The sequence below is a fragment of the Nematostella vectensis genome, chromosome 2, assembly GCF_932526225.1.
Source record: "Nematostella vectensis chromosome 2, jaNemVect1.1, whole genome shotgun sequence".
Lineage (NCBI taxonomy): Eukaryota > Metazoa > Cnidaria > Anthozoa > Actiniaria > Edwardsiidae > Nematostella > Nematostella vectensis.
The window spans coordinates 7,635,331-7,662,737 of NC_064035.1; the positions used below are offsets into that span (position 1 = coordinate 7,635,331).

Genomic DNA, 27,407 nt, shown 5'->3' on the forward strand with positions numbered 1-27,407 from the left:
TTTCCTAGAAAACAAATATTGAATGGGTGTCTTCTAGGACATATAACAGCGTTCAAGTATTGTCTCCTGGAGGTACATATATTTTTAGTGTGCTCACTGGGACTTAACATGGGCCTTTTTCTTACACAAAGTATCTACCTTATCTACGTCCTCGCAATGCTTAGTTACCGCAGCTGCAAGGTAGTCGCAATATTGGAATTTAGAATTTCACCTTTACGATTTATGTATTTGTGCAGAAGAAAGGCCAATTCATCACTGAAAATTTCACCATAGCTTTCGCAACCCATCCAGAGCTGCTCAATTCCGCCATTACCTTATTACACTTAATTTTTGCGACGTCAAAATTTCGCGATATTGCTATATTTCACGACACTTTATTTTCGCGATTCTCCTATTTTTGTAGAAATCAGATCACTTTATGTTCGCGATTTCGTGATAATAAAATCAAGCAAAACAAGTGGAATTAAAATGTGCTGTAACCATCAACTCGAAACAGTTTGCACCATAAAAATTTGTGGGCTAAATTTCATAAAAATCTACAAGATATATTTAGGCACTGCCTAAAGCGGAGCCCAGCATTTATTGTCCTTATCTATAAAATACAACAATTGTGGGTTAGATATCCAAGAGCTTTATTGCATTGCGCAATTTACATCGAGTAAAATTTAACAAAAAAATAGTTTCTCATATAATACAGATAATGATACTAAGTTAAAAAATAATTATATATAATAATGCGCTTTACAAAATATGATCGTATAGAGTATAAAGATTTTCTAAATACAAAACACTATTCAGGCCATTGGAAAAATATTTAATAGATATGTACATTAGATTACTAATAAATAGACAAGGTGTTTCCATAAACAGATAAAGCTTATTAAACGGCCAATATTCCCCTAAAGGCTTCTTGTGTAGTCACTTAATTTTCGCGCATTCCTATTTTTGCGTCACTTAATTTTCGCGAATCTTTTAAAATCGCGAAATTAAAGTGACGCGAGATAAAGTGTAATAAGGTAATTCCCATTCTAAATTGTGTTTTTTGCTGCTGCCGCGAATTCTTCCCGTCATCCCAACACAAATAGCATACCGATTCAAACGTGGAGCTTTTGATGTGCTGACAAAAATACAATATTTATTTTGATTTTGTGCAACAGAAACTCCACATCAAGTCAACTTTGATCGGGCCTCGGGCCTTAATTCGTGCGTGACACCAGCGAGGCGGATTCATTTCAATGGAAGCTTCTGTCTGTCTTAGAAAAAAAATATTAGCATGTATAAAATAAAAACATTGCAACATGGGAAGCGCTTGAAGCCTGGTCGTTATGATTTGATGCTTTGTTGAAGTTCGGCTTCGAGTTCGACTTATTTTACCGTCACGCTAACCACCATCAATACTATACATTACAGCGTATGATAAAATAATTCTACCGTAAATAATAATTCGCATTGTCCATCTGTATTCAGTACTCTATCCCTTTTGCAAGAAGTTTGGATGAATATCTTTAGTCTTTTCAAGGAAAATCCTTGAAGCGTGTATTTGCACTAGCGAACAGATACTAGTCGGTGATTGGTGGAGGGCCTCGAAAGTATACCCTTTAGAACTGTCCATACTTTTAATTCCAGCGCTGTAAAGGTTACCTTCCAATTTCGTCAGCTCTTTTGCACATGGCCAAGCGCTTTCAAATCAAACCATCTTTCTTCAGCTGGCTGCAACTGATTACTCGCACTTCTATCGAATTCCCAACCACAGCGTACGGAGGACTACGTCATGCCACACACGTTTAGCAATCAAACATGCTGATCCACATAAATGCACCATGTGAACTCTCTTCAGCATAAGCGACTACGACGATGACAACGACTAGACAACATAAAAAAACACGCGTTAAATTCTAAACTAGTAGCAATACAGTGTAGATAAAGCAATTTATTATAGGGTCATAGAAGCAGATGACAATAAATAAAGGCATAAAGTAGCTGAGGGCGACTGTCCGCGTCCTCGTTTCGCTTTGAGACTTGGAGTTTTCACGTCTTGGTTAGGATGGCTGAAAGGTCTTCTTCTTTTTAGTTTTCTATCCATTTCCATTGTTTCCTGCCGTCATCATTCAGGCCCGTACCCAGGATTTGTCTTTGTTGGGGGGAGAGGGGGGGGGGGGGGGGGGGGTAAATCCGAAAAAAGCCTGGACCTTATTTTTTCCGGAGGGGGGAGGAGAGAAGAGGAGAAGGGGACTTTTCCAATAAAAATCTGACAACCCACGGAAAGAAAAAAATAGGATTTTTTTTATGCCATTGCAGTATCTCCCCGGAACGTTTATTGTCGGGTATGGCTTCAAAAAACTTAAACTTTTAGATGTATGTCATACCATAGTGATCTAGAATGACGTTTTTATCCAATTGGTTTAGGCTTTATAGTTTTGCTTACAAAAAGCACGTCTTTTGCGAACCGGAAGTGGACTTTTTGCCGTTGTGTGTGTGTGTGTGTGTGGGGGGGGGGGGGGGGGGGAGTGGCGAACGCACCCCTTGCACCCCCCCTGGGTACGGGCCTATCTTTTTCGTTGCCCCGTTGTCGTTGCTAGGTCTTTGTTATCTCACAAGCAACCGAGGTTACGCGATAAATCAAATTGACTTTTCGCCAGTATCTGATAGACTGCTCCTCACAGTTTACAATGATGAGTTAGTGTGTAAGCATGGATCCACGGGCCAAGACCCCTTCCAGTGGTTCTTTGTCCCCCTATGTTACCTGTCCTCCTCGTGCCGTGTGGCACATAGGGCCTTCACAGTGCTTTTCCACTTTTCCCTGTCTGCTGCTCTTGTCCCCCTATACACGCTATTTTTTTAAAAAATGGGACTTTCAAGGCATTTTCTCCTGTATTTTAGATAATGTCTCATACATTTACTGTATTTTTGGCTACTAAAAGGGGGGGGGGCGGCCCCCCTAGGCCACCCACCTGGCTACGCCCCTGCATATCACTAAGCTTTCGTAGCTCTCCAAGGTGGCGATCGCCTTACCTATCCGTCGTTTAGTCGTTACAATAAGACACTACAGTATTTGGGAGTGCGCCTAGCATTCCACGGTTAAGTTGTTGAGCGATCTGATTAGCTCTTGCATTTCATCGAGATTATTTTGTAGTTGCGCACAAGTACCCCCCGAAATTGCGCAAATAGTAAACATGACAGCTGAGGATATCGGTATTTCATGTACCCATTTTCTTATCACTCCTTTCGTTGAAATAGGATAAGCTTTCATCCTACCAATGATAATTTCCAACACTTAAAAAAGTTCGGTTATCGTGTGTAGTGTTTATCGATTCTAGGGTGGCTACGTCGGCGGTTTCCGCTGTCTGTCATCTGTTACTGTAGCTATGAGAGAATTTTCGTACCCTAGCCGAGTCAGCCATCCAATCGTAGCTTAGCTATCTTGCCGAGTTTGACCCGCTTGTTCGACCTTCTCGTGTGAGTCGAAGCGACAAGTAGAGATACTTCTTTTGCCATGTAGCGGATTAAAAAGGCTCTTTCTTCGATATGCAGCGAATTCAAAGGTATGCACACTAGTTATCAAGGGTGACCATTTGAGCTCTACGCTCGTGTTCTGACTGTGCCTCCGACTGTGAAATGATTGCTGTTATCTTTATTGCATTATAGGCTGCTGATGGTGGTATCTAGTGTTGCAGTTCTTTACAGCGAAACTATAGGCCTCCACCTTAACCACGATCGTACCAAGCAAGGTTTAGAGCCATTTCTTGGATCTACCCACAAGAAGGATTCAACATGGCAAACCCAAGGTATGACCATTTCTTTGAATGATGTTGTTATGCAAAGGTTAACAACTGTCTGCGGTGGCTCACGCGAAGTCTTTTAATCTGACAATATCACGGTTCCTTTAAATAACGGGAAAGTATTATGCAAACATCTTATTTTTCTCTCTGCTAGGACATATACCAAAACCTTAAGAAAAATATATATCGTTAAATACATAGAAGCAATGTCTCTGTTAAAAATCTTGCAAAAGCCTGGTGGGTCTTCAATAAAGCGCACACAGTGGCGCGCGTTGATTGCACTTTGACATTATTGATTTTTGGTATATTCCATGTTTTTTTAGTCATATGGCATAGAACCATTCTCTATAGGATGGCGGAACTGATAATCCTACCTCCTCTCATATGCTATTCTTAAGTTGTGGATAATGGATAATCATTCAGTCGTCTTTCCATCATCTTTTAAGTGGTTTCACTGTTATCGCTCAGAATGAAGCAACAGAAAGAACGGCTCATCGTCAGGGAGCGAGAAAGTTAGTAACCGTTTCTTAAAATCGACACACCCCGGCACGGCCTTAGCTGCCTTGAAGGTTTAGCCCTGAATAAGATGTTTTGCCCGTTGTGAGAATGCTAGGTCCCGTTTGACAGGATAATTAAATAAGGTATTAAATCACAGGAATGTTTTCGAATGTTCTAAGTTGTCAACAAGTTTTTCAACAATGGAACTAAGTATTCACGCCAGTTCATCAGATTCATTGGACAAAATCAAAAGCGTAAAAATAGTGGGCGGTAACTGTTGATATTACATATCATTCGTTATTCTTAATTTTCTTTTCACTGCATTCAACATGCAAACTTTGATTTTAAGATATCTTCTTAATGATCTTATATCAGATGAAAAATTCCGTATATTCTTTAGATTTAAGCCTTGGTGCACATCCCCATAATTAATATCTCACGCTTTATTACGATTCAATTGTTATTTTTTTGTGTGGAACCTCGCCAGTTTTTTTAGAGATAATCTAAAAAAATCTAAAAACTCTCACATATATATCATTGGCCGGTGGAGCATTGCTTTCTTCAATCACGATTTAGCCGGGCTTTACTTGTGATTCAAAATAAAGAAAACTTGTAAAGATATATTCCTTTTCACCGTCAATTGATTCAGCGGCGTAGCCAGGATTTTTAACAGGATAAGCCCAAACGGAACTTTTAAGGCATTTTCTCATGTATTTTAGATAATGTCTGATAAATTTACTGTATTTTTGGCTGCTAAAGGGGGGGGGGGGGGCTTTGCCCACCCCCTGGCTACGCCCCTGTGATTGTACGCGTTTACATCCCAGCGGAAAACATTGTAGTAATTCAGTATTATAGTCGTAGGTCGCTTGAACTAGAAATTTATCACAATCTCTATTACACCCTTGAACGCGACAGCTATTCCCTAATCACTGCATTGATGCGATAAAGTGATTTGATCCCTTCAAGTTTGACCGATGCCTCCGGGCAAATCCTTTTTTCATGCTAGACATATTGCCGAGTGATAAAGCAGGTCATAGAAATCACGAAGATTACCCGCAAGCTAGACGATATAGATATGTTTTGCTGGTATGGATATGGTTTCGCTACAAACTATCACCTTAATAAGCCAGATGATAGCTTATTTGTGTAACAGGTCAAATTTTATCAGAAGCCACTTGGCAAACGTATGGATGCACTAATTTTCTAGAGTAATCGAGAAATAGGAGGACTCTGATGCGCAAAAAAGTAATCGTTCCAAAGTCCCAGTTTTTTTCCATTTAAATTCAAGGAATGATACCTCTATTAATCGGACACCTCTAATAAGCGGACCAGTTGTGGATTCAGGATTCAGAAAAGGGGGGTGACCTTTTTGACAGTCTGTGGCTTTTTTTTCAGATTTTAGGGAATATATATTTCATGTTACAAAATTCTTCTACAAATTTCGAGAACACTTTTATTTTTCCAAAAACATAACGGCTTCTCTTACTACGGATTTTACCCCTGAGGATAACGCCATCCGCCATGGTTGCGCTGCCATAAAACGCTTACTGACCTCCATCGATCGACACTATTGCGTATCCTATCGTGCAACCCAGCAAATTTTGCAAAAATCTTCCACTTGAAAAGCTCATGACAAGAATCCAACATATTGCGGTCTATATTGTATTGAATGATTTTCGTTTACGCCCATCAAGGGGGGTGATATGTCACCCGCGTCACCACCCCTGGATCCGCCACTGCGGACGGACGCGGACACCGTCCCGTCTTTAACAATCTCTGTATTATTTACCTATAAACAGCGGACACCGTGGCTACCCTTTTAGAAACTTTTCATAATAATATCAAACTGCAAACCAAAATGCAACCAGTAACGATATACATTGCATAAAACTTTAATTTACAGAATGGTGAAACTACAACAGTTAGCAAAACACGCTGACTTGTAAAAATCGAGGGGATTGCTGTGCTATACAATTACAGATTTAGGAAACCGCGATTTAAGTCCCGTCCTTCTTACTGCAGACAAAGCTGCAACATAATTAAAAAATGTCCCAATATAACGGACACTTTTCACGGTACCCCCTTAATCCAGCGTATTTTCTAACTAATATGTATCTTCTTCGTGTTCTTTCAGACCGCTTCAGTCTGTCATCCAGCAAAGTTGTCTGCCAATTCAAGAAAACGTCCAGCGGCGATTTTACTAGATCATGCGCAGACCTGGGTATGTATTATTTATCATTAGCCTAAAAATAATTACGCTTTAATCTCAAATTTAGCCCGTCCATGTACACGTTAAAGCACATGTTAGTCTACTTGTACTGTATCGTATCCTCAGCCAAATTGTTTTAAGGTAACATGACATCACGTTACAACCACAGTAATCAGCAACATGGGAGGTGTCGCCAGACCAATAGATAAAATAAACCGCACTCTAATCGTTTAGATGTTTTCGATTTATATACGCGTGCGCATTGCAAGACTTCCTTTGAAGTCGACTGTCTCTTGCACAAATTATGATGATATTTTGGGAAAAAGCAAGTAAATAGCAAAGCAGCTTGTCTAGCCATTGCCAGAGGGGTTTAAATGGCGTAACGCATAAATATAATACCTTTGACGCGGTCCGGGTGTTGATATGCTTATGTGATCGTCTGACAACGCAATACTGTCATCACTCTAGCTTATAACATGAATAAATGAACCAATTGTGTTACAGTCCTAGTCAATTGATATAACATCAATCGGAAATATGAAACTTGAAAAATTAAAAGGTTATTCTATCGTGTTTTTTATGTATTGTGCTTTTTTTTTACCTGACTGTTTAGTGGTATAGCAGCATCACGCTCTTTGAATCTATTCGAAGAGGGTCGGTCTATTTAATGCTTGACCCGGGCGCTTTTGTGTTTATTATAAAATATTTCCAAGTGAAAGTGACAGGATTCTCCTGCGCTTTGGTTGGAGTTGCCCTGAGTAGGATTGAGGTAATTACTTCAGTGATTGATGTTTGACGACCCCTTTTCCATCTTAATTGGTAATATCGGGGATAGAGCATTGCCACCGTAGCCCTGGCGGGCAGGGTCTCTGATGGTGTGACTGAACTATCTATGAGTTCTCCTGCTGTGCGTAGAGTTATCGTGTTAGAATCTCGTCTGCCTCTACAACATAACCAGCTTGAATCACAGCACTGTTAAACACGGCACACCTCACCCAGTCGTACAAAATAACGCGCCAAAACCACTCGGCATATTTAGGATTGTGATTTGTTGAGCAAAGAAGAATTCAGGATGATAAGATGACTGCGATGCAATTTTCTCGATGCCTTCGCCGGCTACGCCTGGTTTTATTACTTGGATTTCTCGCCCTCGATCAATTTGTTCAAGTACTTTCTGGACAGTCAGTAAACAAGCAAGAAAACCGTAAGTTGTTCGCGTTATCTCGACACTCTATCTCTGATGACAGTGTAAACAAGTTGTAATTGTCTATAAATATATCGTGAGCAGACAAGCAACCATCAACGAGAATATCGCTATATAATGACCCCTATTCGCCTTTACACAATAGTTCATTTGAATGAACGTATCCCTTAGAATGTTTTGTGGATATTTTTATTTTATATAATGGAATAGGATCAAAGGGTGTAGTAACATATATCACGACACTACAAAAATATGCCTTATTAGAAATAACGATTCCAGCACTATCCCGCTATATATGTGCTCAAGGTAGTCAGTTAGTAAAAGATAATCAGTTCGCGAGGGACACTTTATCTAAGGTCAATTTCTATAATATCTGCTGTAGATGTGGATTATGAAAAGATTTACGAAATTCATGGATTATAAAAAGCACGTGCGACTACTTTGAATAACAAAGACTTAGATAATCATATATACGCATCTTATATGCGTTGTTGCCCATCATATAAATCCACTGCCGATGATAGGCTAATCATTAGCGCTCGTACTATCATGGATTACATTGTTTTCAAACCTTCCCCAATCTCTTGTCTAAGGTTATGAACCCGCTCCGCAAAAATGTTGTGTGATATTCAAGACCAGGGAGGGACGAACATTTAAGTCCATGAAGTTACCTGCTCTTTTTTACCCATAAAAAAATTGAGAGGAGACATTAAATATAAAAAGCAAAAAATATTCGCAAATCCTAGTATTAATATTCTTTTTATCAAGGAAATAATACATCAAATAAATGTTAGTCGGGTGCATCGTGTGGTTGTTCGATTAAATTGCGATTTACGGACCTCTTTTCGCACTTGGACACCATTACAGGGGAACGAATATTGTTGTGATTGTTGGGTCTAGCCGTTAGTTTACGACATAGTTTTCTGCTGTTGTCATTACTGTAAATTCCCATTATAAAGACAGTAATTGGGCCATAATCGTTTTCAAGCGCAGTTCCAATGAGCTTTTGTGACTCTCGGAATGTAGAGTATTTCTGCCCGCTGATTTATCTCTTGGGTTTGGTTCATACAAAGACTTATTTGTCTAATATGAGCAGGCGATATAAAATCCACTCGCTTTTTTTTTATCTCAAACGTATTTACAGCAACAACAAAAACGTCAATAGCAACAACTTACCAGCAATGGCCGACCTCGGGAACGCAGCAAATAACATAGCGACCAAATAATGATGATACAGCAACAACAAAAATGCCAACAGTAACAACTTACCAGCAATGGCCGACCTCGGGAACGCAATAATGATGATAATAATAACAATAATAATAATGAACAATAAAAACAGCTCACAGATAACCAATTGTCATTTGTACTGGTACATTAGAGACTTAAAACCTTTCACAGGCGCGTACCCAGGATTGGCTGACGGAGGTGGGCAATCATGGGAATCATATGAAAAAAAGCATTTGAGTATTTGAAGATTCCTTGACCCACTTTTTGGCAGCCAAATGGGCTGTGTACGCGCCTGTTTGAGGATGTTCTCCAAAAGAAAACAGCCCCCCTCTCGAACGCTTAAAGAACGGTTGCGCAGGAGACTTATATTATAGTGAACTCAGCTTCGTTACTGAAACTTACAAGTGGTTTGAACAGAACATAGGGGCTTCCTGTGTATCACCACCTCCATATATGGACATGGTTTGGTAATATGGCGGGAGATTTGTCTTGTTCTCTTGGTGTCGTCAAGATTCGGGCACGATTTGCGTCATGAAGTTTCGTTTGTTTGGTAGAACGGATCATGATGAAAATAGAGCTGTATACAAAATTGGGGATGGTTATTACAACGGGGTAAACCCCCTAGAGAAGGCATGGGCTTCACTTTTAAGTTAAAACGGGACATCATTCGTCATGGTATGTTTAAGTACTCGCTGTTCTTGTACCTTATTACTCTGAATCTTATTTCTTTCCTTGAAAAAAAAAAAACGACTGAAATACCGTCGAATATAGGACGAATCGAGGTCGAATATAGGTCGAATGTAGGACGTTTCGATAATATACTGCCTTCATCAGGGAATTTAAGTATATAGAACATGAGATCTATCAGTGCAGAGTTTGATAGATAAATGTACAAATCAATGACTGAGAAATGCATGTTGGATTGGTTTTGGACTGCTTCCATACTTAATCATAAACACTGATGGAATTGCTGGTTATTTTATTGTATTATTAAGCATAGGTTGATTCAAATTGCCCTATCACTATCAATGATACATGTTTGGAGTTGCTTACTGTCATATCCTTCTATCTCGCTCCCCCCCCCCTCCCATCCTATCTTTTAGGGGTTAGGGTATAAAATTCTTAATTGCTCTCCCTAAGGGGTCTCACATTAATGGTTTTCTGACATACCCAAAACGTGTTTTACAGTAAATCACGAGTCAACTTAGAACATTTCTGGCTACTTTGTGAGTTACTAACAGTAGTGATATCACTTGGTGTTAAAAATCGCTTTTATCACACAAATGTGCTATTTCGTATGGGTAGGAATTGCTCCCTTGAGGTTACCACTTCTGGTATATTCAAATATAAATACCTGGTACCTGTATAGAGATAGAATGCTTTGCTATTTTTAACATTAGATCAAAGATTTTCTAAAGCAAAGTCCACACCATAAATTAATATGCAAGTAATAAACCTGTGTTGTTGCTGTTTTTCTTTTTAGATGGTAGTCCTCCATATAATAGCATCAACCTATTGGGCATTATTGGTGAACCCCTCCCACCTGGAGTGAGCTCTATACCAAATCCTTATGACTCCAGTGATGAGCCTGCCTTTAGGTTTCGGCCTGGGGCCAATGTGGGACGTTTTGCACGCCACTTTTTTAAGGAGACTGTGCACCCTTCATTTGCTATTGCTGCGACTATACGTCCTCATTCTTCTAATGGCTGCATTTTTTCAATTATGCAATTACCAAGACACTCTCGAATAATATTTGGGCTAAGAATAACCTCAGACACAAAGTCCTCTTACATTACTTTGATGTACACTGACGTATCCCGCAAGCAGAAGAAATTTGTGTTCAAAGTCCCACAATTTGTCAATCAATGGAGGAGGATTGTTGTGACACTTGATAAAAGAAAAGCATCACTTTACTTTGAGTGTGACAAAGGAGAGTCTATAGAGTTCCCATTCAAAGCTCCGGACATGTACATACCATCAGCCAGTGGCTTATACATTGCAAGAGCTGGCTGGATGCGGGGCAGCTCACCATTTTTAGTAAGTTTTTAACACCCTATGTATATAATTATGAATATCTGATTTACTGAAAATATGGTGCATACAGTAAAAGCTCAGGACCTGACTTGTATGTTCTGTTATTTTCTTTTTGCATTCTTTTTAATATTTTAATATCCTATAATTTTGGATTATGTAAAAATTCTTCGATGTACAGTATGTTCTTATGCTTTAGCAATATAATAGGGCAATGGAGTAATTTAAGTTGATTAAAGTTTATTAAGTTAATTTTTATTTTTCCTCCTTTTTACACTTTAGGGTGATATTGCAGAATTAGTGTACTACAACCATCCATATGGAATAAAAAACAAAGCTTGCACCCAGGTAAAAATGCTTGTGATTTTTTAATCTCTGTATTCAGTGAAATGCACTGAGATATTTCCCATTTTAAATTTTACAATATTTATGAAAATGTACAATGTTTATGTAAATTTGCAGTATTTATGTATTTCGTTGTAAGGTATGCTTAGCACTTAGCCTTAGCACTTTTACGCTAGGGAAAGCCTCCCTACAAACTACTAGCCCATTTAGAAACATAGTTAAGCCGAATCTTTCCATAGTTAACACATCACTACAAGATTTCAAAACAAACAGTCTTATTCAAATTGTGTTTATTGATTTTTTCAGCTTTTTGGCTTCATACAGTACACTTGACTCCCACATTTTTCCTTCCCAGAATATGACTGTTTGCAAATCTAACAATATTTGGTTTGAGACCACATTCTTGGTCTTGGTTTGTATTCAATATGGTTTAATATAAAAAATTATCAGATGCCAATGTTTAGCTCTAAAATGGTATACAGCTTGACTTTGCATCTGTAATCTGAAATGTGAAACCGCGCTAAAGGGATAGGGACGCCCCCTTTTCGCACCTCGAGAAGTTTGAAATCAGAACCAACATGGCGGACTAACAAAGCGATAGACACAAAATTTTATAATAAAACTCTGAATGCGTCCTTTAAAACCCAAATAACTTCCTCATCTTTCTCAACTTTATGTTTCCTTCTGCTTTTGCTAGTTGATATGGAACCAAATATTCGATTTGGATAAGAAAATGTTTGCAAATCTATCTTTGCTAGTCATAACTACCTACCTGCTAGTCATCACTACCTTTGCGAGTTGATATGGAACCAAATATTAGATTTATATAAGAAAATCCAATACGTCTTGACAGCTCGTCGGCTGAGCGACAACTTAAGGAGTCACTGCCCTGGGCACGATCCTTTTATAGAGCGGTTTTGCGTTTAAAGACATTGATGCTGTTTCTAACAGCATTTTTTTAGGTCATCGCAACAACTTTTCCTCTCATAAACACGACTGGAATCTCAAGCATGGCTAGTGCCCAACCTACCACAGCAGAGACTACAGCATCTACACCAACCTCAATAACCAGTTCCCCCTCTTCACCTAGCACCATATTACCCGAGACTAGAACGATACCAAAAACAAATGTGGTAGAAGGCGGGGCTAAGATTACACCTAAACCTAGTGATGCACCAGCAATACCAATAACTTCAACTGGTACATCACAAATAATAGAGGAGTCAATTACCAAACAAACGAGTACCCATGAGTTAATAACAGTGACATCAGCTAAGCCTATGACAACTCAGAATATGATAAATGAATCAATTGAAGCAGGCGTGAGTTCCCTTGGATCAGCTGCCCCACCAATAAGTACGGATGGATTAACTGCTGCACCCATGATTACAGATGGAACAACTGTTGCACCCATGAGTACGGATAAAACAACTACTGCACCCATGAGTACGGATGGAACAACTTCTGTACCCATTAGTACGGATGGAACAACTATTGCACCCATGAGTACAGATGGAACAACTGCTGCATCCATGAGTGTGGATGGAACAACTGCTGCACCCATAAGTACGGGTGGAACAACTGTTTCATCCATTAGTACAGATGGAACAACTGATGCATCCATTATTACAGATGGAACAGCTGCTGTACATATTACTACGGATGGAACAACTGTTGCACCCATGAGTACGGATGGAACAACTGTTTCATCCATGAGTACGGATGGTACAACTGTTGACCCCATGAGTACGGATGGAACAACTGTTTCATCCATGAGTACGGATGGGGCAACTGCTGCTCCCATGAGTATGGATAGAACAACTGCTGCACCAATGATTACAGATGAAACATCTGCTGCACCCATGAGTACGGATGGAACAACTGCTGTACCCATGAGTACGGATGGAACAACTGCTGCACCCATGAGTACGGATGGAACAACTGCTGTACCAATGAGTACGGATGGAACAACTGCTGCACCCATTAGTACAGATGGAACAACTGCTGCACCCATGATTACGGATGGAACAACTGCTGTACCCATGAGTACGGATGGAACAACTGCTGCACCCATGAGTACGGATGGAACAACTGCTGTACCAATGAGTACGGATGGAACAACTGCTGCACCCATTAGTACAGATGGAACAACTGCTGCACCCATGAGTACGGATGGAACAACTGCTGCACCCATGAATATGGATGGAACAACTTCTGTACCCATTAGTACGGATGGAACAACTGCTGCACCCATGGGTACTGATGGAACAACTGCTGTACCCATGAGTACGGATGGAACAACTGCTGCACCCATGAGTACGGATGGAACAACTGCTGTACCAATGAGTACGGATGGAACAACTGCTGCACCCATTAGTACTGATGGAACAACTGCTGCACCCATGAGTACGGATGGAACAACTGCTGCAACAATAAGTACAGATGGAACAACTGCTATACCCATTATAACGGATGGAGCAACTGCTGCTCCCATGAATATGGATGGTACAACTGCTGCACCAATGAGTACGGATGGAACAACTGCTGTACCCATGGGTACGGATGGAACAACTGCTGCACCCATGAGTACGGATGGAACAACTGCTGTACCAATGAGTACGGATGGAACAACTGCTGCACCCATTAGTACTGATGGAACAACTGCTGCACCCATGAGTACGGATGGAACAACTGCTGCAACAATAAGTACAGATGGAACAACTGCTATACCCATTATAACGGATGGAGCAACTGCTGCTCCCATGAATATGGATGGTACAACTGCTGCACCAATGAGTACGGATGGAACAACTGCTGTACCCATGGGTACTGATGGAACAAGTGCTACACCAATGAGTACGGATGGAACAACTGCTGCACCGATGAGTACGGATGGAATAACTGCTACACCGATGAGTACGGATGGAATAACTGCTGCACCCATGAGTACGGATGGAATAACTGTTTCATCCATGAGTACGGATGGAGCAACTGCTGCTCCCACGAGTATGGATAGAACAAATGCTGCACCAGTGATTACACGTGGAACAACTGTTGCACCAATGAGTGCGGATGGAACAACTGCTGCACCCATGGGTACTGATGGAACAACTGCTGCACCCATGGGTACTGATGGAACAACTGCTGCACCCATGAGTACGGATGGAACAACTGCTGCACCCATGAGTACGGATGGAACAACTGCTGCACCCATGAGTACGGATGGAACAACTGCTGCACCCATGAGTACGGATGGAACAACTGCTGCACCCATGAGTACGGATGGAACAACTGCTGCAACAATAAGTACAGATGGAATAACTGTTTCATCCATGAGTACGGATGGAGCAACTGCTGCTCCCACGAGTATGGATAGAACAAATGCTGCACCAGTAATTACACGTGGAACAACTGTTGCACCAATTAGTACAGATGGAACAACTGCTGTACCCATTATTACGGATGGAGCAACTGCTGCTCCCATGAATGTGGATGGAACAACTGCTACACCAATGAGTACGGATGGAACAACTGCTGCACCCATGAGTACGGATGGAACAACTGCTGTACCAATGAGTACGGATGGAACAACTGCTGCACTCATGAGTACGGATGGAACAACTGCTGCACCCATGAGTACGGATGGAACAACTGATGCACCAATTAGTACAGATGGAACAACTGCTGTACCCATTATTACGGATGGAGCAACTGCTGCTCCCATGAATATGGATGGTACAACTGCTGTACCCATGAGTACGGATGGAACAACTGCTGTACCCATGGGTACTGATGGAACAAGTGCTACACCAATGAGTACGGATGGAACAACTGCTGAACCCATTAGTACGGAAGGAACAACTGCTGCACCCATGAGTACGGATGGAACAACTGCTGCAACAATAAGTACAGATGGAATAACTGTTTCATCCATGAGTACGGATGGAGCCAATGCTGCTCCCACGAGTATGGATAGAACAAATGCTGCACCAGTAATTACACGTGGAACAACTGTTGCACCAATGAGTACGGATGGAACAACTTCTGTACCCATTAGTACTGATGGAACAACTGCTGCACCCATGAGTACTGATGGAACAACTGCTGCACCCATGAGTACGGATGGAACAACTGCTGCACCCATGAGTACGGATGGAACAACTGCTGCACCCATGAGTACGGATGGAACAACTGCTGCACCCATGGGTACTGATGGAACAACTGCTGCATCCATGGGTACGGATGGAACAACTGCTGCACCCATGAGTACGGATGGAACAACTGCTGCACCCATGAATATGGATGGAACATCTGCTGCACCAATGAGTACGGATGGAACAACTGCTGCACCCATGAGTACGGATGGAACAACTGCTGCACCCATGAGTACGGATGGAACAACTGCTGCACCCATGAATATGGATGGAACATCTGCTGCACCAATGAGTACGGATGGAACAACTGCTGCACCCATGAGTACGGATGGAACAACTGCTGCACCCATGGGTACTGATGGAACAACTGCTGCACCCATGAGTACGGATGGAACAACTGCTGTGCCCATGAATATGGATGGAACAACTGCTGCACCAATGAGTACGGATGGAACAACTGCTGCACCCATGAGTACGGATGGAACAACTGCTGTACCCATGAATATGGATGGAACAACTGCTGCACCCATGAGTACGGATGGAACAACTGCTGCTCCCATGAGTACGGATGGAACAACTGCTGTACCAATGAGTACGGATGGAACAACTGCTGCACCCATTAGTACGGATGGAACAACTGCTTTACCCATTTTAACGGATGGAGCAACTGCTGCTCCCGTGAATATGGATGGAACAACTGCTGCACCAATGAGTACGGATGGAACAACTGCTGCACCCATGAGTATGGATGGAACAACTGTTTCATCCATGAGTACGGATGGAGCAACTGCTGCTCCCATGAGTATGGATAGAACAACTGCTGCACCAATGATTACAGATGAAACAACTGCTGCACCCATAAGTACGGATGTAACAACTGCTGTACCCATGAGTACGGATGGAACAACTGCTGCACCTATTAGTACGGATGAAACAACTGCTGCACCAAATAATACAGATGGAACAACTGCTGTACCCATTATTACGGATGGAGCAACTGCTGCTCCCATGAATATGGATAGAACAACTGCTGCACCCATGAGTACGGATGGGACAACTGCTGCATCCATGATTACGGACGGAACAACTGTTTCATCCATTAGTACAGATGGAACAACTGCTGTACCCATTAGTACGAATGGAGCAACTGCTGCACCCATGAGTACGGATGGAACAACTGCTGCACCCATGAGTACGGACGGAACAACTGCTGTACCCATGATTACAAATGGAACAACTGCTGTACCCATGATTACAGATGGAACAACCGCTGCCCCCATTAGTACGGACGGAACAACTGCTGTACCCGTGATTACAGATGGAACAACTGCTGCCCCCATGAGTACGGATAGAACAACTGCTGTACCCATGAGTACGGATGGAACAACTGCTGCACCCATGAGTACGGATGGAACAACTGCTGCACCCATGATTACGGGCAGTACAACTGCTGTACGCATGAGTACCGATGCAGCAACTTCAATACCCACGGATACGGATGAAGCAACTGCTTCACCCATGAGTACTTATGGAGCAACTGCAATACCCATGAGTATGGATGGAACAGCTAGTGCAACCATGAGCACTTTCACAGATGCAGGTTTGCTTTTCATTGGATGACTTTGTTTTTCCCTCTGATTTGTCTTGTAATTTTTCCCTTTCAATACTAGATTGGTACACAGAGATCCTAGAAACAGCAAAGCCTCAGGTGAAAAATGCGACAATTTACCCTGGAGCTGATACCACTGCTCCATCGAAGACTGGTGCTCCTGAGATCACTGCTGCACCAGAGACTACTGCTGTACCTGAGACCATTGAAACACCAGAGACCACTTCTGCACCAGAGACCACTTCTGCACCAGAGACCACTGCTCTACCAAAGACCACTGCTGTTCCAGAGACCACTACTCCACCAGAAACCACTGCTAAACCTGAGACCACTGGTGCACCAGAGACCACTTCTGCACCAAAGACCACTGCTGTTCAAGAGGCAACTGCTTCGCCAGAGACCACTTCTGAACCAGAGACCACTGCTCTACCAAAGACCACTGCTGCACCAGAGACCACTTCTCCAACAGAGACCACTGCTGTTCCAGGGACCACTGCTGCACCAAAGACCACTGCTTCGCCAGAAACCACTGCTAAACCTGACACCACTGGTGCAGCAGAGACCACTTTTGTACCAGAGACCATTGCTACACCAGAAACAACTACTGTACCAGGGACCACTGCTGCACCAGAGACCACTGCTGTTCCAGAGAGCACTTCCGTACCAGAGACCACTGCTCTACCAAAGACCACTGCTGTTCCAGAGACCACTACTCCACCAGAAACCACTGCTAAACCTGAGACCACTGGTGCACCAGAGACCACTTCTGCACCAAAGACCACTGCTGTTCCAGAGGCAACTGCTGCACCAGAGACCACTTCTGCACCAGAGACCACTGCTGCACCAGAGACCACTTCTGCACCAGAGACCACTTCTGTACCAGAGACCACTTCTGCACCAGAGACCACTGCTCTACCAGAGACCACTGCTTCGCCAGAAACCACTGCTAAACCTGACACCACTGGTGCACCAGAGACCACTTTTGTACCAGAGACCATTGCTGCACCAGAAACAACTACTGTACCAGGGACCACTGCTGTGCCAGGGACCACTGCTGTATCAGAGACCGTGGCTACACCGGAGACCACTGCTGCACCAGAGACCACTGCTGTACCAGAGACCACTTCTGCACCAGAGACCACTGCTCTACCAAAGACCACTGGTGCACCAGAGACCTCTTCTGTACAAGAGACCACTGCTGCACCAGAGACCACTGCTGCACCAGAGACCACTGCTGCACCAGAGACCACTGCTGCATCAGAGACCACTGCTGTTCCAGGGACCACTGCTGTACCAGAGGCCACTGCTGCACCAGAAACTACTGCTCCACCAGAGACCACTGCTGCACCAGAGGCCACTGCTGTTCAAGGGATTACTGCTGCACCAGAGACCACATCTGCACCAAAGACCACATCTGCACCAGAGACCACTGCTGTACCAGAGACCACTGTTGTACCTGGGACCACTGCTGCATCAGAGACCGTGGCCGCACAGGAGACCACTGTTGCACCAGAGACCGCTGCTGTACCAGAGACCACTTCCGTACCAGAGACCACTTCTGCACCTGAGAACACTGCTCTACCAAAGACCACTGCTCTACCAGAGACCACTGCTGCACCAGAAACCATTGCTAAACCTGAGACCACTGCTCCACCAGAGACCACTGCTCTACCAAAGACCACTACTCTACCAGAGACCACTGCTGCACCAGAAACTACTGCTAAACCTGAGACCACTGGTGCACCAGAGACCACTTCTGCATCAGACACAACTGCTGTACGAGGGACCACTGCTGTACCAGAGAGCACTGCTGTACCAGGGACCACTGTTGTACCAGAGACCACTACTTTACCAGAGACCACTGCTGTACCAGAGACCACTGCTGTACCAGAAACCACTGCTGTACCAGGGACCACTGCTGCACCAGAGACCACTGCTCCACCAGAGACCACTGCTCTACCAAAGACCACTGCTGCACCAGAAACCTTTTCTATACCAGACACAACTGCTGTACCAGGGACCACTGCTGTACCAGGGACCACTGCTGTACCAGAGACCACTACTTTACCAGAGACCACTGCTGTACCAGAGACCACTGCTGTACCAGAAACCACTGCTGTACCAGGGACCACTGCTGCACCAGAGACCACTGCTGCACCAGAGACCACTGCTCTACCAAAGACCACTGCTCTACCAAAGACCACTGCTCTACCAAAGACCACTGCTGCACTAGAAACCTTTTCTATACCAGACACAACTGCTGTACCAGGGACCACTGCTGTACCAGAGACCATTGCTGCACCAGAGAACACTTCTTCACCAGAGAACACTTCTGCACCAGAGACCACTTCTGCACCAGAAACCACTGCTTTACCAAAGACCACTGCTTTACCAAAGACCACTGCTCTACCAAAGACCACTGCTTTACCAGAGAGCACTGCTGCACCAGACACAACTGCCGTACCAGGGACCACTGCTGTACCAGGGACCACTGCTGTTCCAGGGACCACTGCTGTACCAGGGACCACTGCTGTACCAGAGACCACTGCTGCACCAAAGACCACTGCTGTACCAGAGACCACTGCTTCGCCAGAAACCACTGCTAAACCTGACACCACTGGTGCACCAGAGACCACTGCTGTACCAGAGACCGATGCTGTACTAGAGACCACTTCTGCCTCCGAGACAACTTCTCTACCAGATACGACTAATGCAATCAAGACCACACTTGTGATTGGAACAACTTTAGCAGCGCAAACTGATATTCCTGTGCCTCCCAAAGGTATCTACTGTTTTTTTATTGCTCTGTGTTAACAATGAGCCTCTGCAATTTTAATGGTTTGATAAATTTAAATTTAAATCATATGTTGTCCTTGACTAGACTTGCGAGTGGACCTAACAATCTTTTTACCTGATGAATCGTGGGACATGCTACTATTGCTGCCTTTTAGTAACTCGTATGCAGAACTGAGCAGTAAAATATCTACGAATGTAAGTATGACTCTAAACTTATGCTCGGTTCCCAGCCGTGGATCGCGGGCGCACTGAAACCATCACGGCTGGAAACCGAGCCTACTCTAAGCTTCCACTGCACTATTTTGGAATACTTTGTTGTTTACTTTTGTTTATTCATTTCACCTTTGACAAACGGTTATTTATAACTCCACGTCTAACTCTGTATCTTATACCTTACAGATTAGAGAATTCTATACCAAGGATCCAAGCTTTATCGATGCAAATATCGTTGAATTTAGAGAGTGAGTGTTGAAGCACCGCGGGCTGAAGGCAGGGTTGGTTTTTGGTTATCTTCATAGCAACAAATGTTACTGTTTTCTTATAAAACGTTGCGTCTAAAGTACTCATCTTTTCTAATTATGTGCTATGCTTTTTAACTTCCGTGAATACGATGACACGAGTGTTATGTGTAGCTTTATTAAAATAATTTCCATAAAAGGCAGTTGACATCCAAGATTTAAGAATCAACGGTGATTAAAAAACGAAAACTGCGCGAAGATTGAGTCCCTGTCGCCAAAACACTCAATGGGCCTCATGGAGGATCTTAGCCATTAGTCATGGGACTTACAATCTCTGAAATGACGGAAAACCCTTGCATATTTTTCCGTCATACCCATGTCGGTTTTAAGCTTGTTTTTGTTACCTGCTGTTTTATATTTCATTTATACCAGAGGTAATGAGAATAACGTATGTTTAAGCAGCTCTTTAATATAATATAGGGGTTCCCGCTTTTTATAGAATGGCAATTTCAAACGTTAAAAAGATTTTACATCGATGTCTTCTAACGCTTTCTTGTAATTATCTTTCTCCTGCCAGGGGTGTCATAGCTATTATATCCTTACAGTACGGTGCCCTTCAGCAAAAGGAGCTTCTGAGTTTGGTAGAAAATCTGCAAGAGAAGAGCGGCATTGCTAATTTACCAGCCAACTTAATTGATATTACCTCAAATGATGGTAATTATGTTAACAACACTGTTTCCACTCATCTTAACTCTAACGTTAAAAGAGGCAATTATGTCCCTGTTGTTATAACAGCGCAACTAAGGCAACCGATAAAGTATTTAGACCTAGACTTCCTGGAGACAAATTTTTAGTTGTGTTTAATAAAAAATCCGTAATCTTTGATGATTAGAATTAAAGAATAAAAAAATTAAATTGGTTGATTTGTTTTGTCTTTTCAAAAAAGTAGCTAAAACGCATTTGTTACAGTGCTGGCATATATGAGTATGACCTATGTAAATAAGCAATCGAAAACATCAAGACGTGTAGGTTGCTTGCCTTTTCAGATGATAAAGTATTGTAACGCTTTTCTACTCTTTTTAGTTCCTCCAGCACCTAAGATGGCGAAAGCGTTCAGCCCTAATCCTACACGCTTATTTGTATCTTGGGACATTGAAGAGCCCACTCCAAAGCAAGGGAGAATCAAAGGATATACTGTTTTCTTCCGCCCATTTTCTTCTTCAAAATGGAGCTCAAAGAAATGTTATGAGTGTGACCAGCTGCTCTTGGAAAATCTTGTTCCTGGAATCAAGTACAGAGTACGAGTGCTAGCCTTTTCTGATAATGGAAATGGTATCCCTAGCAACAAACTTGATGCCTTTGCTGGTGATGGTAAATATATAATATTTCGTTTTTATTCCTAAATTCTAAGAAATAAAAGAAATACATTTGTTTCAGAAATACTTTCCACTCCAGCATCGATTTCTCCTCAATTAATCAATACTGATGCAGCAACTACTACTTCCACGATGTCAGTTACTGCAACCATGAGTTCGGAAAGAACAACAGATCTACATTTGAGTACCGATAGGATAACTGCTGCAACCATAGGAACGGATGGTACGACTCTTATACCCATGAGTACGGATGGAACAACTGCCGCTCCGATGAGTACGGATGGAACAACTACTTCACCAATTAGTTCGGATGGAAAAACTGCTGCACCAATGAGTACGGATGGAACAGCTGCTTCGTCCATGGGTACGGATAGAACAACTGCTACACCGATGAGTATAGATGGAACAACTGCTGCACCAATAAGTTCGGATGGAACAACCGCTTCATCCATGAGTACGGATGGAACAACTGCTGCACCCGTTAGTACGGATGGAACAACTGCGGCACCCATGAGTACGGATGCAACAACTGCCGCTCCGATGAGTACGGATGGAACAACTACTTCACCAATTAGTTCGGATGGAAAAACTGCTGCACCAATGAGTACGGATGGAACAGCTGCTTCGTCCATGGGTACGGATGGAACAACTGCTGCACCCATGAGTACGGATGGAACAACTGCTACACCGATGAGTATAGATGGAACAACTGCTGCACCAATAAGTTCGGATGGAACAACCGCTTCATCCATGAGTACGGATGGAACAACTGCTGTACCTAGGAGTACGGATGGAACAACTGCGGCACCCATGAGTACGGATGCAACAACTGCTGCACCCGTTAGTACGGATGGAACAACTGCTGCTCCAATGAGTACGGATGGAACAAGTACAATATCCTCTGTTGAAACCACACCTAGTACAATATCCTCTGTTGAAACCACACCTAGTACAATATCCTCTGTTGAAACCACGCCAAGTACAATATTTCCTAGGACAATATTTCCAGTGGCGGCCTCATCTAGTACGGAAGGAACAACTGCTGCACCCATGAGTACGGATGGAACAACTGCTGCACCCATGAGTACGGATGGAACAACTGCTGCACCCATGAGTACGGATGGAACAAGTACAATATCCTCTGTTGAAACCACACCTAGTACAATATTTCCTAGGACAATATTTCCAGTGGCGGCCTCATCTAGGACAACATCGCCTGTGGAAACCACGCCTGGAACAGCTGCACCCATGAGTTCGGATGGAACAACTGCTTTATCCATGAGTACGGATGAAACAACTGCTGCACCAATGAGTACGGATGGAACAACTGCTGCACCCATTAGTACATATGGAACAACTGCGGCACCCATGGATACTGATGGAAGAACTGCTACACCGATGAGTACGGATGGAACAACTACTGCAGCATCGAGTACGGATGGGACAACTGCGGCGCCTTTTATTAGGGTTAAAACGCCTTCACAGCTGAACGGGACAGTATCCCCTCTTCAAAGCAGTCCTAGTACAGTATCCTCTGTTGAAACCACACCTAGTACAGTATCAACTAAACCTAGGACAATATTTCCAGTGGCGGCCTCATCGAGGACAATATCACCTGTGGAAACCACACCTGAGACAATACCACCTGTGGAAACAAAATCTACGACAATATCGGCTATTGAGTCCTCGCCTAGAACAGCTTCAACCGTGGAAACAACACCTTGGACCACACCGCCTGTGAAAACGACAACTGGGACAAGATCGTCTATTGAAACAACACCTGAAACAACATCGCCTTCTGAAACTACGCCAACAACTGCTACATCCATGAGTACGGATGGAACGACTGCTGCACCCATGAGTACGAATGGAACAACTACCGCACCCAGGAATACGGATGGTAGAACTGCTGCACCCATGAGTACGGACGAAACAACTTCTGCATCCATGACAAAACATGCAACTGCTGCACCCATTACTACGAATGGAACAACTGCTGAACCCATTAGTACAGATGGAACAACTGTTTTATCTATGAGTACGGCTAGAACAACTACTGCATCTATGAGTACGGCTGGAACAACTGCTGCACCCATTATTACTAATGGAACAACTGCTGCACCCATTACTACTAATGGAACAACTACTGAACCCATGAGTACGGATGAAAGAAATGCTACAACCATGAGTACGGATGGAACAACTGCTGCACCAATGAGTACGAATAGAACAACTGTTTCACCCATGAGTATGGATAGAACAACGGCTGCACCCATAAGTACGGGCGGAACGAATACTGCACCCAGGAGTACACATGGAACAACTGCTGCACCCAATATTACGAATGGAACAACTGCTGAACCTATTTGTACGGATGGAACAACTACTACACCAATGAGTACGGATGAAGCAATTGCTGCACCCATGAGTACAGATCGCACAACTGCTGTACCCAATAGTACGGATGGAACAACTGCTGTACCCAGGAGTATGGATGGAACAACTTCTGCACCCATGAGTACGGACGGAACAACTATTGCATCCATGAGTACACAAGGAACAACTGTTTCACCCATGAGTATGGATAGAACAACGGCTGTACCCATAAGTACGGGCGGAACGACTACTGCACCCAGGAGTACGGATGGAACAGCTACTGCACCCATGAGTACAGATGGTACAACTGCTGTACCCATCAGTACGGATGGAACAACTACTGTACCCAGAAGTATGGATGGAACAACTGCTGCACCAATAATTTTGGATGGAACAACTGCTGCAGCCATGAGTAGAGATGGAACAACTGCCGCTCCCATGAGTACTGATGGAACAACTGCTGTACCCATTAGTACGGATGGAACAACTGCTGTACCCATTAGTACGGATGGAACAACTGCTGTACCCAGGAGTATGGATGGAACAACTGCTTCACCATTGAGTACGTATGGAACAACTGCCGGTCCGACAAGTACGGATGGAACAACTACTTCACCAATGAGTACGGATGGAACAACTGCTGCTCCAATGAGTAAGGATAGAACAACTGCTGCACCCAGGGGTGCTGATGGAACAACTGCTACACCGATGAGTAGAGATGGAACAACTGCCGCTCCCATAAGAAAGGATGAAACAACTGCTGTACCCATTAGTACGGATGGAACAACTGCTGTACCCAGGAGTATGGATGGAACAACTGCACCCTTGGGTACTGATGTAACAACTACTGCACCGATGAATACGGTTGGGACAACTGCTTCAACCATGAGTACGGATGAAACAGCTTCTGCACCCATGAGTACAGATGGAACAAATACTGTACCCAGGAGTATGGATGGAACAACTGCTGCACCCATGAGTATGGATGGAACAACTGCTGTACCAATGAGTACGGATGGAACAACTGCTGCACCCATTAGTACGGATGGAACAACTGCTGCACCAATTAGTACGGATGGAACAACTGCTGCACCAATTAGTACTGATGGAACAACTGTTTCACCCATGAGTATCGATAGAACAACGGTTGTACCCATAAGTACGGGCGGAACGACTACTGCACCCAGGAGTACGGATGGAACAGCTACTGCACCCATGAGTACGGAAGGAACAAGAACTTCACCAATGAGTACGGATGGAACAACTGCTACACCAATAATTTCGGATGGAACAACTGCTGCAGCCATGAGTACAGATGGTACAACTGCTGCACCCATTAGTACGGATGGAACAACTGCCGCACCCATGAGTACAGATGGTACAACTGCTGTACCCATTAGTACGGATGGAACAACTGCTGCACCCATGAGTACGGATGGAACAACTGCTGCAGCCATGAGTACAGATGGTACAACTGCTGTACCAATGAGTACGGATGGAACAACTACTGTACCCAGAAGTATGAATGGAACAACTGCTGCACCCATGAGTACGGATGGAACAACTGCTGTACCAATGAGTACGGATGGAACAACTACTGTACCCAGAAGTATGAATGGAACAACTGCTGCACCAATAATTTCGGATGGAACAACTGCTGCAGCCATGAGTAGAGATGGAACAACTGCTGTACCCATTAGTACGGATGGAACAACTGCTGTACCCAGGAGCATGGATCGAACAACTGCTGCACTATTGAGTACGTATGGAACAACTGCCGCACCGATAAGTACGGATGGAACAACTACTTCACCAATGAGTACGGATGGAACAACTGCTGCTCCAATGAGTAAGGATAGAACAACTACTTCACCAATTAGTTCGGATGGAACAACTGCTTCAACCATAAGTACGGATGAAACAGCTTCTGCACCCATGAGTACAGATGGAACAACTGCCGCTCCCATAAGTACGGATGGAACAACTACTTCACCAATTAGTTCGGATGGAAAAACTGCTGCACCCATGAGTACGGATGGAACAGCTGCTACACCAATAAGTTCGGATGGAACAACCGCTTCATCCATGAGTACGGATGGAACAACTGCTGTACCTAGGAGTATGGATGGAACAACTGTTGCACCAATAAGTACGGATAGAACAACTACTACACCAATGAGTACGGATGGAACAACTGCTGTACCTAGGAGTATGGATGGAACAACTGTTGCACCAATAAGTACGGATAGAACAACTACTACACCAATGAGTACGGATGGAACAACTGTTTCATCCATGAGTATGGAAAGAACAACTGCAGCACCCATGAGTACGGACGGAACTACTAGTGCACCCAGGAGCATGGATGGTACAACTGCTGCACCCATGAGTACGGACGGAACAACTACTACACCAATGAGTACGGGTGGAACAATTGCTGCACCCATTAGTACGGATGAAACAACTGCTTCATCCATGAGTACGGATGGAACAATTGCTTCATCCATGAGTACGTATGGAACAACTGCTGCACCCATGAGTACGGATTCAACAACTGCTGCATTAATGAGTACAGATGGTACAACTGCTTCATCTATAAGTACTGATGGAACAACAGCCGCACCTACGATTACGGATAGAACAACTGCTGCACCCATGAGTACGGATGGAACAACTGCTGCATTAATGAGTACGGATGGTACAACTGCTTCATCCATAAGTACGGATGGAACAACAGCCGCACCTACGATTACGGATAGAACAACTGCTACACCGATGAGTACGGATGGAACAACTGCTGCACCAATGAGTACAGATGGTGTAACACTTTTACCTATGAGTACTGGCGAAATAGCTGTTTCTCCATTGAGTAAAAATGAGGTTTCTACTGTACCTCCGAAAACGAATGTAATACAGAACACCGGTAAGCTAACCGCAGTTCTCAGGTTATAATTATTAAAATAAACCACGCTTATTTGAGAAATAAGCGAAATTAGATTTTTAGTCTTTACTATCTCATAGGATATCTTAATTAAATATCAAAGTATAAAACAGAAAGAATTACTGCAATCATTTAACTTGTAAAAATAGATCCTTAGAAGTTATCACCGAACCAAGACGTAATCCTAATATTTAGCGGAGCCAGCATTTTATCCTCCACATTTTCAAGCATATTTTAGAAAAGGTATGATATTCCCTTGCTAAAAAAAACAAGGAGAAGGGGGATTACACAGACGCATTAGCAGCTTTCTATAGTTTCTAGTGTTCTAAAATAGCTACACATATTGCTGAAACAAGCATTATTTTCTTGTAGGGAAAAAGACATTTTCTTGTTGTTTCTTC

General features: G+C 43.2%; 1 protein-coding gene across 1 annotated transcript in view; it reads left to right on the plus strand.

Annotated features, from left to right (window-relative positions):
• Nucleotides 1-3,207: 3,207 nt before the first annotated feature.
• The window catches only part of LOC5514364 (mucin-19), a 59,334-nt gene continuing 35,134 nt past the window's right edge, over nt 3,208-27,407 (plus strand). Inside the window, exons 1-17 of the mRNA XM_048720504.1 lie at nt 3,208-3,542; nt 3,646-3,785; nt 6,412-6,498; nt 10,404-10,957; nt 11,234-11,299; nt 12,259-13,230; nt 13,704-13,852; nt 13,944-14,422; nt 14,969-15,382; nt 15,834-15,852; nt 15,924-17,050; nt 17,121-19,841; nt 19,941-20,050; nt 20,255-20,316; nt 20,891-21,027; nt 21,397-21,684; nt 21,751-26,988. Of these exons, the coding sequence (XP_048576461.1) occupies nt 3,526-3,542; nt 3,646-3,785; nt 6,412-6,498; nt 10,404-10,957; nt 11,234-11,299; nt 12,259-13,230; nt 13,704-13,852; nt 13,944-14,422; nt 14,969-15,382; nt 15,834-15,852; nt 15,924-17,050; nt 17,121-19,841; nt 19,941-20,050; nt 20,255-20,316; nt 20,891-21,027; nt 21,397-21,684; nt 21,751-26,988 (12,580 nt within the window). The 5' untranslated portion in view covers nt 3,208-3,525. The remainder of the gene's footprint in view (nt 3,543-3,645; nt 3,786-6,411; nt 6,499-10,403; nt 10,958-11,233; nt 11,300-12,258; nt 13,231-13,703; nt 13,853-13,943; nt 14,423-14,968; nt 15,383-15,833; nt 15,853-15,923; nt 17,051-17,120; nt 19,842-19,940; nt 20,051-20,254; nt 20,317-20,890; nt 21,028-21,396; nt 21,685-21,750; nt 26,989-27,407) is intronic.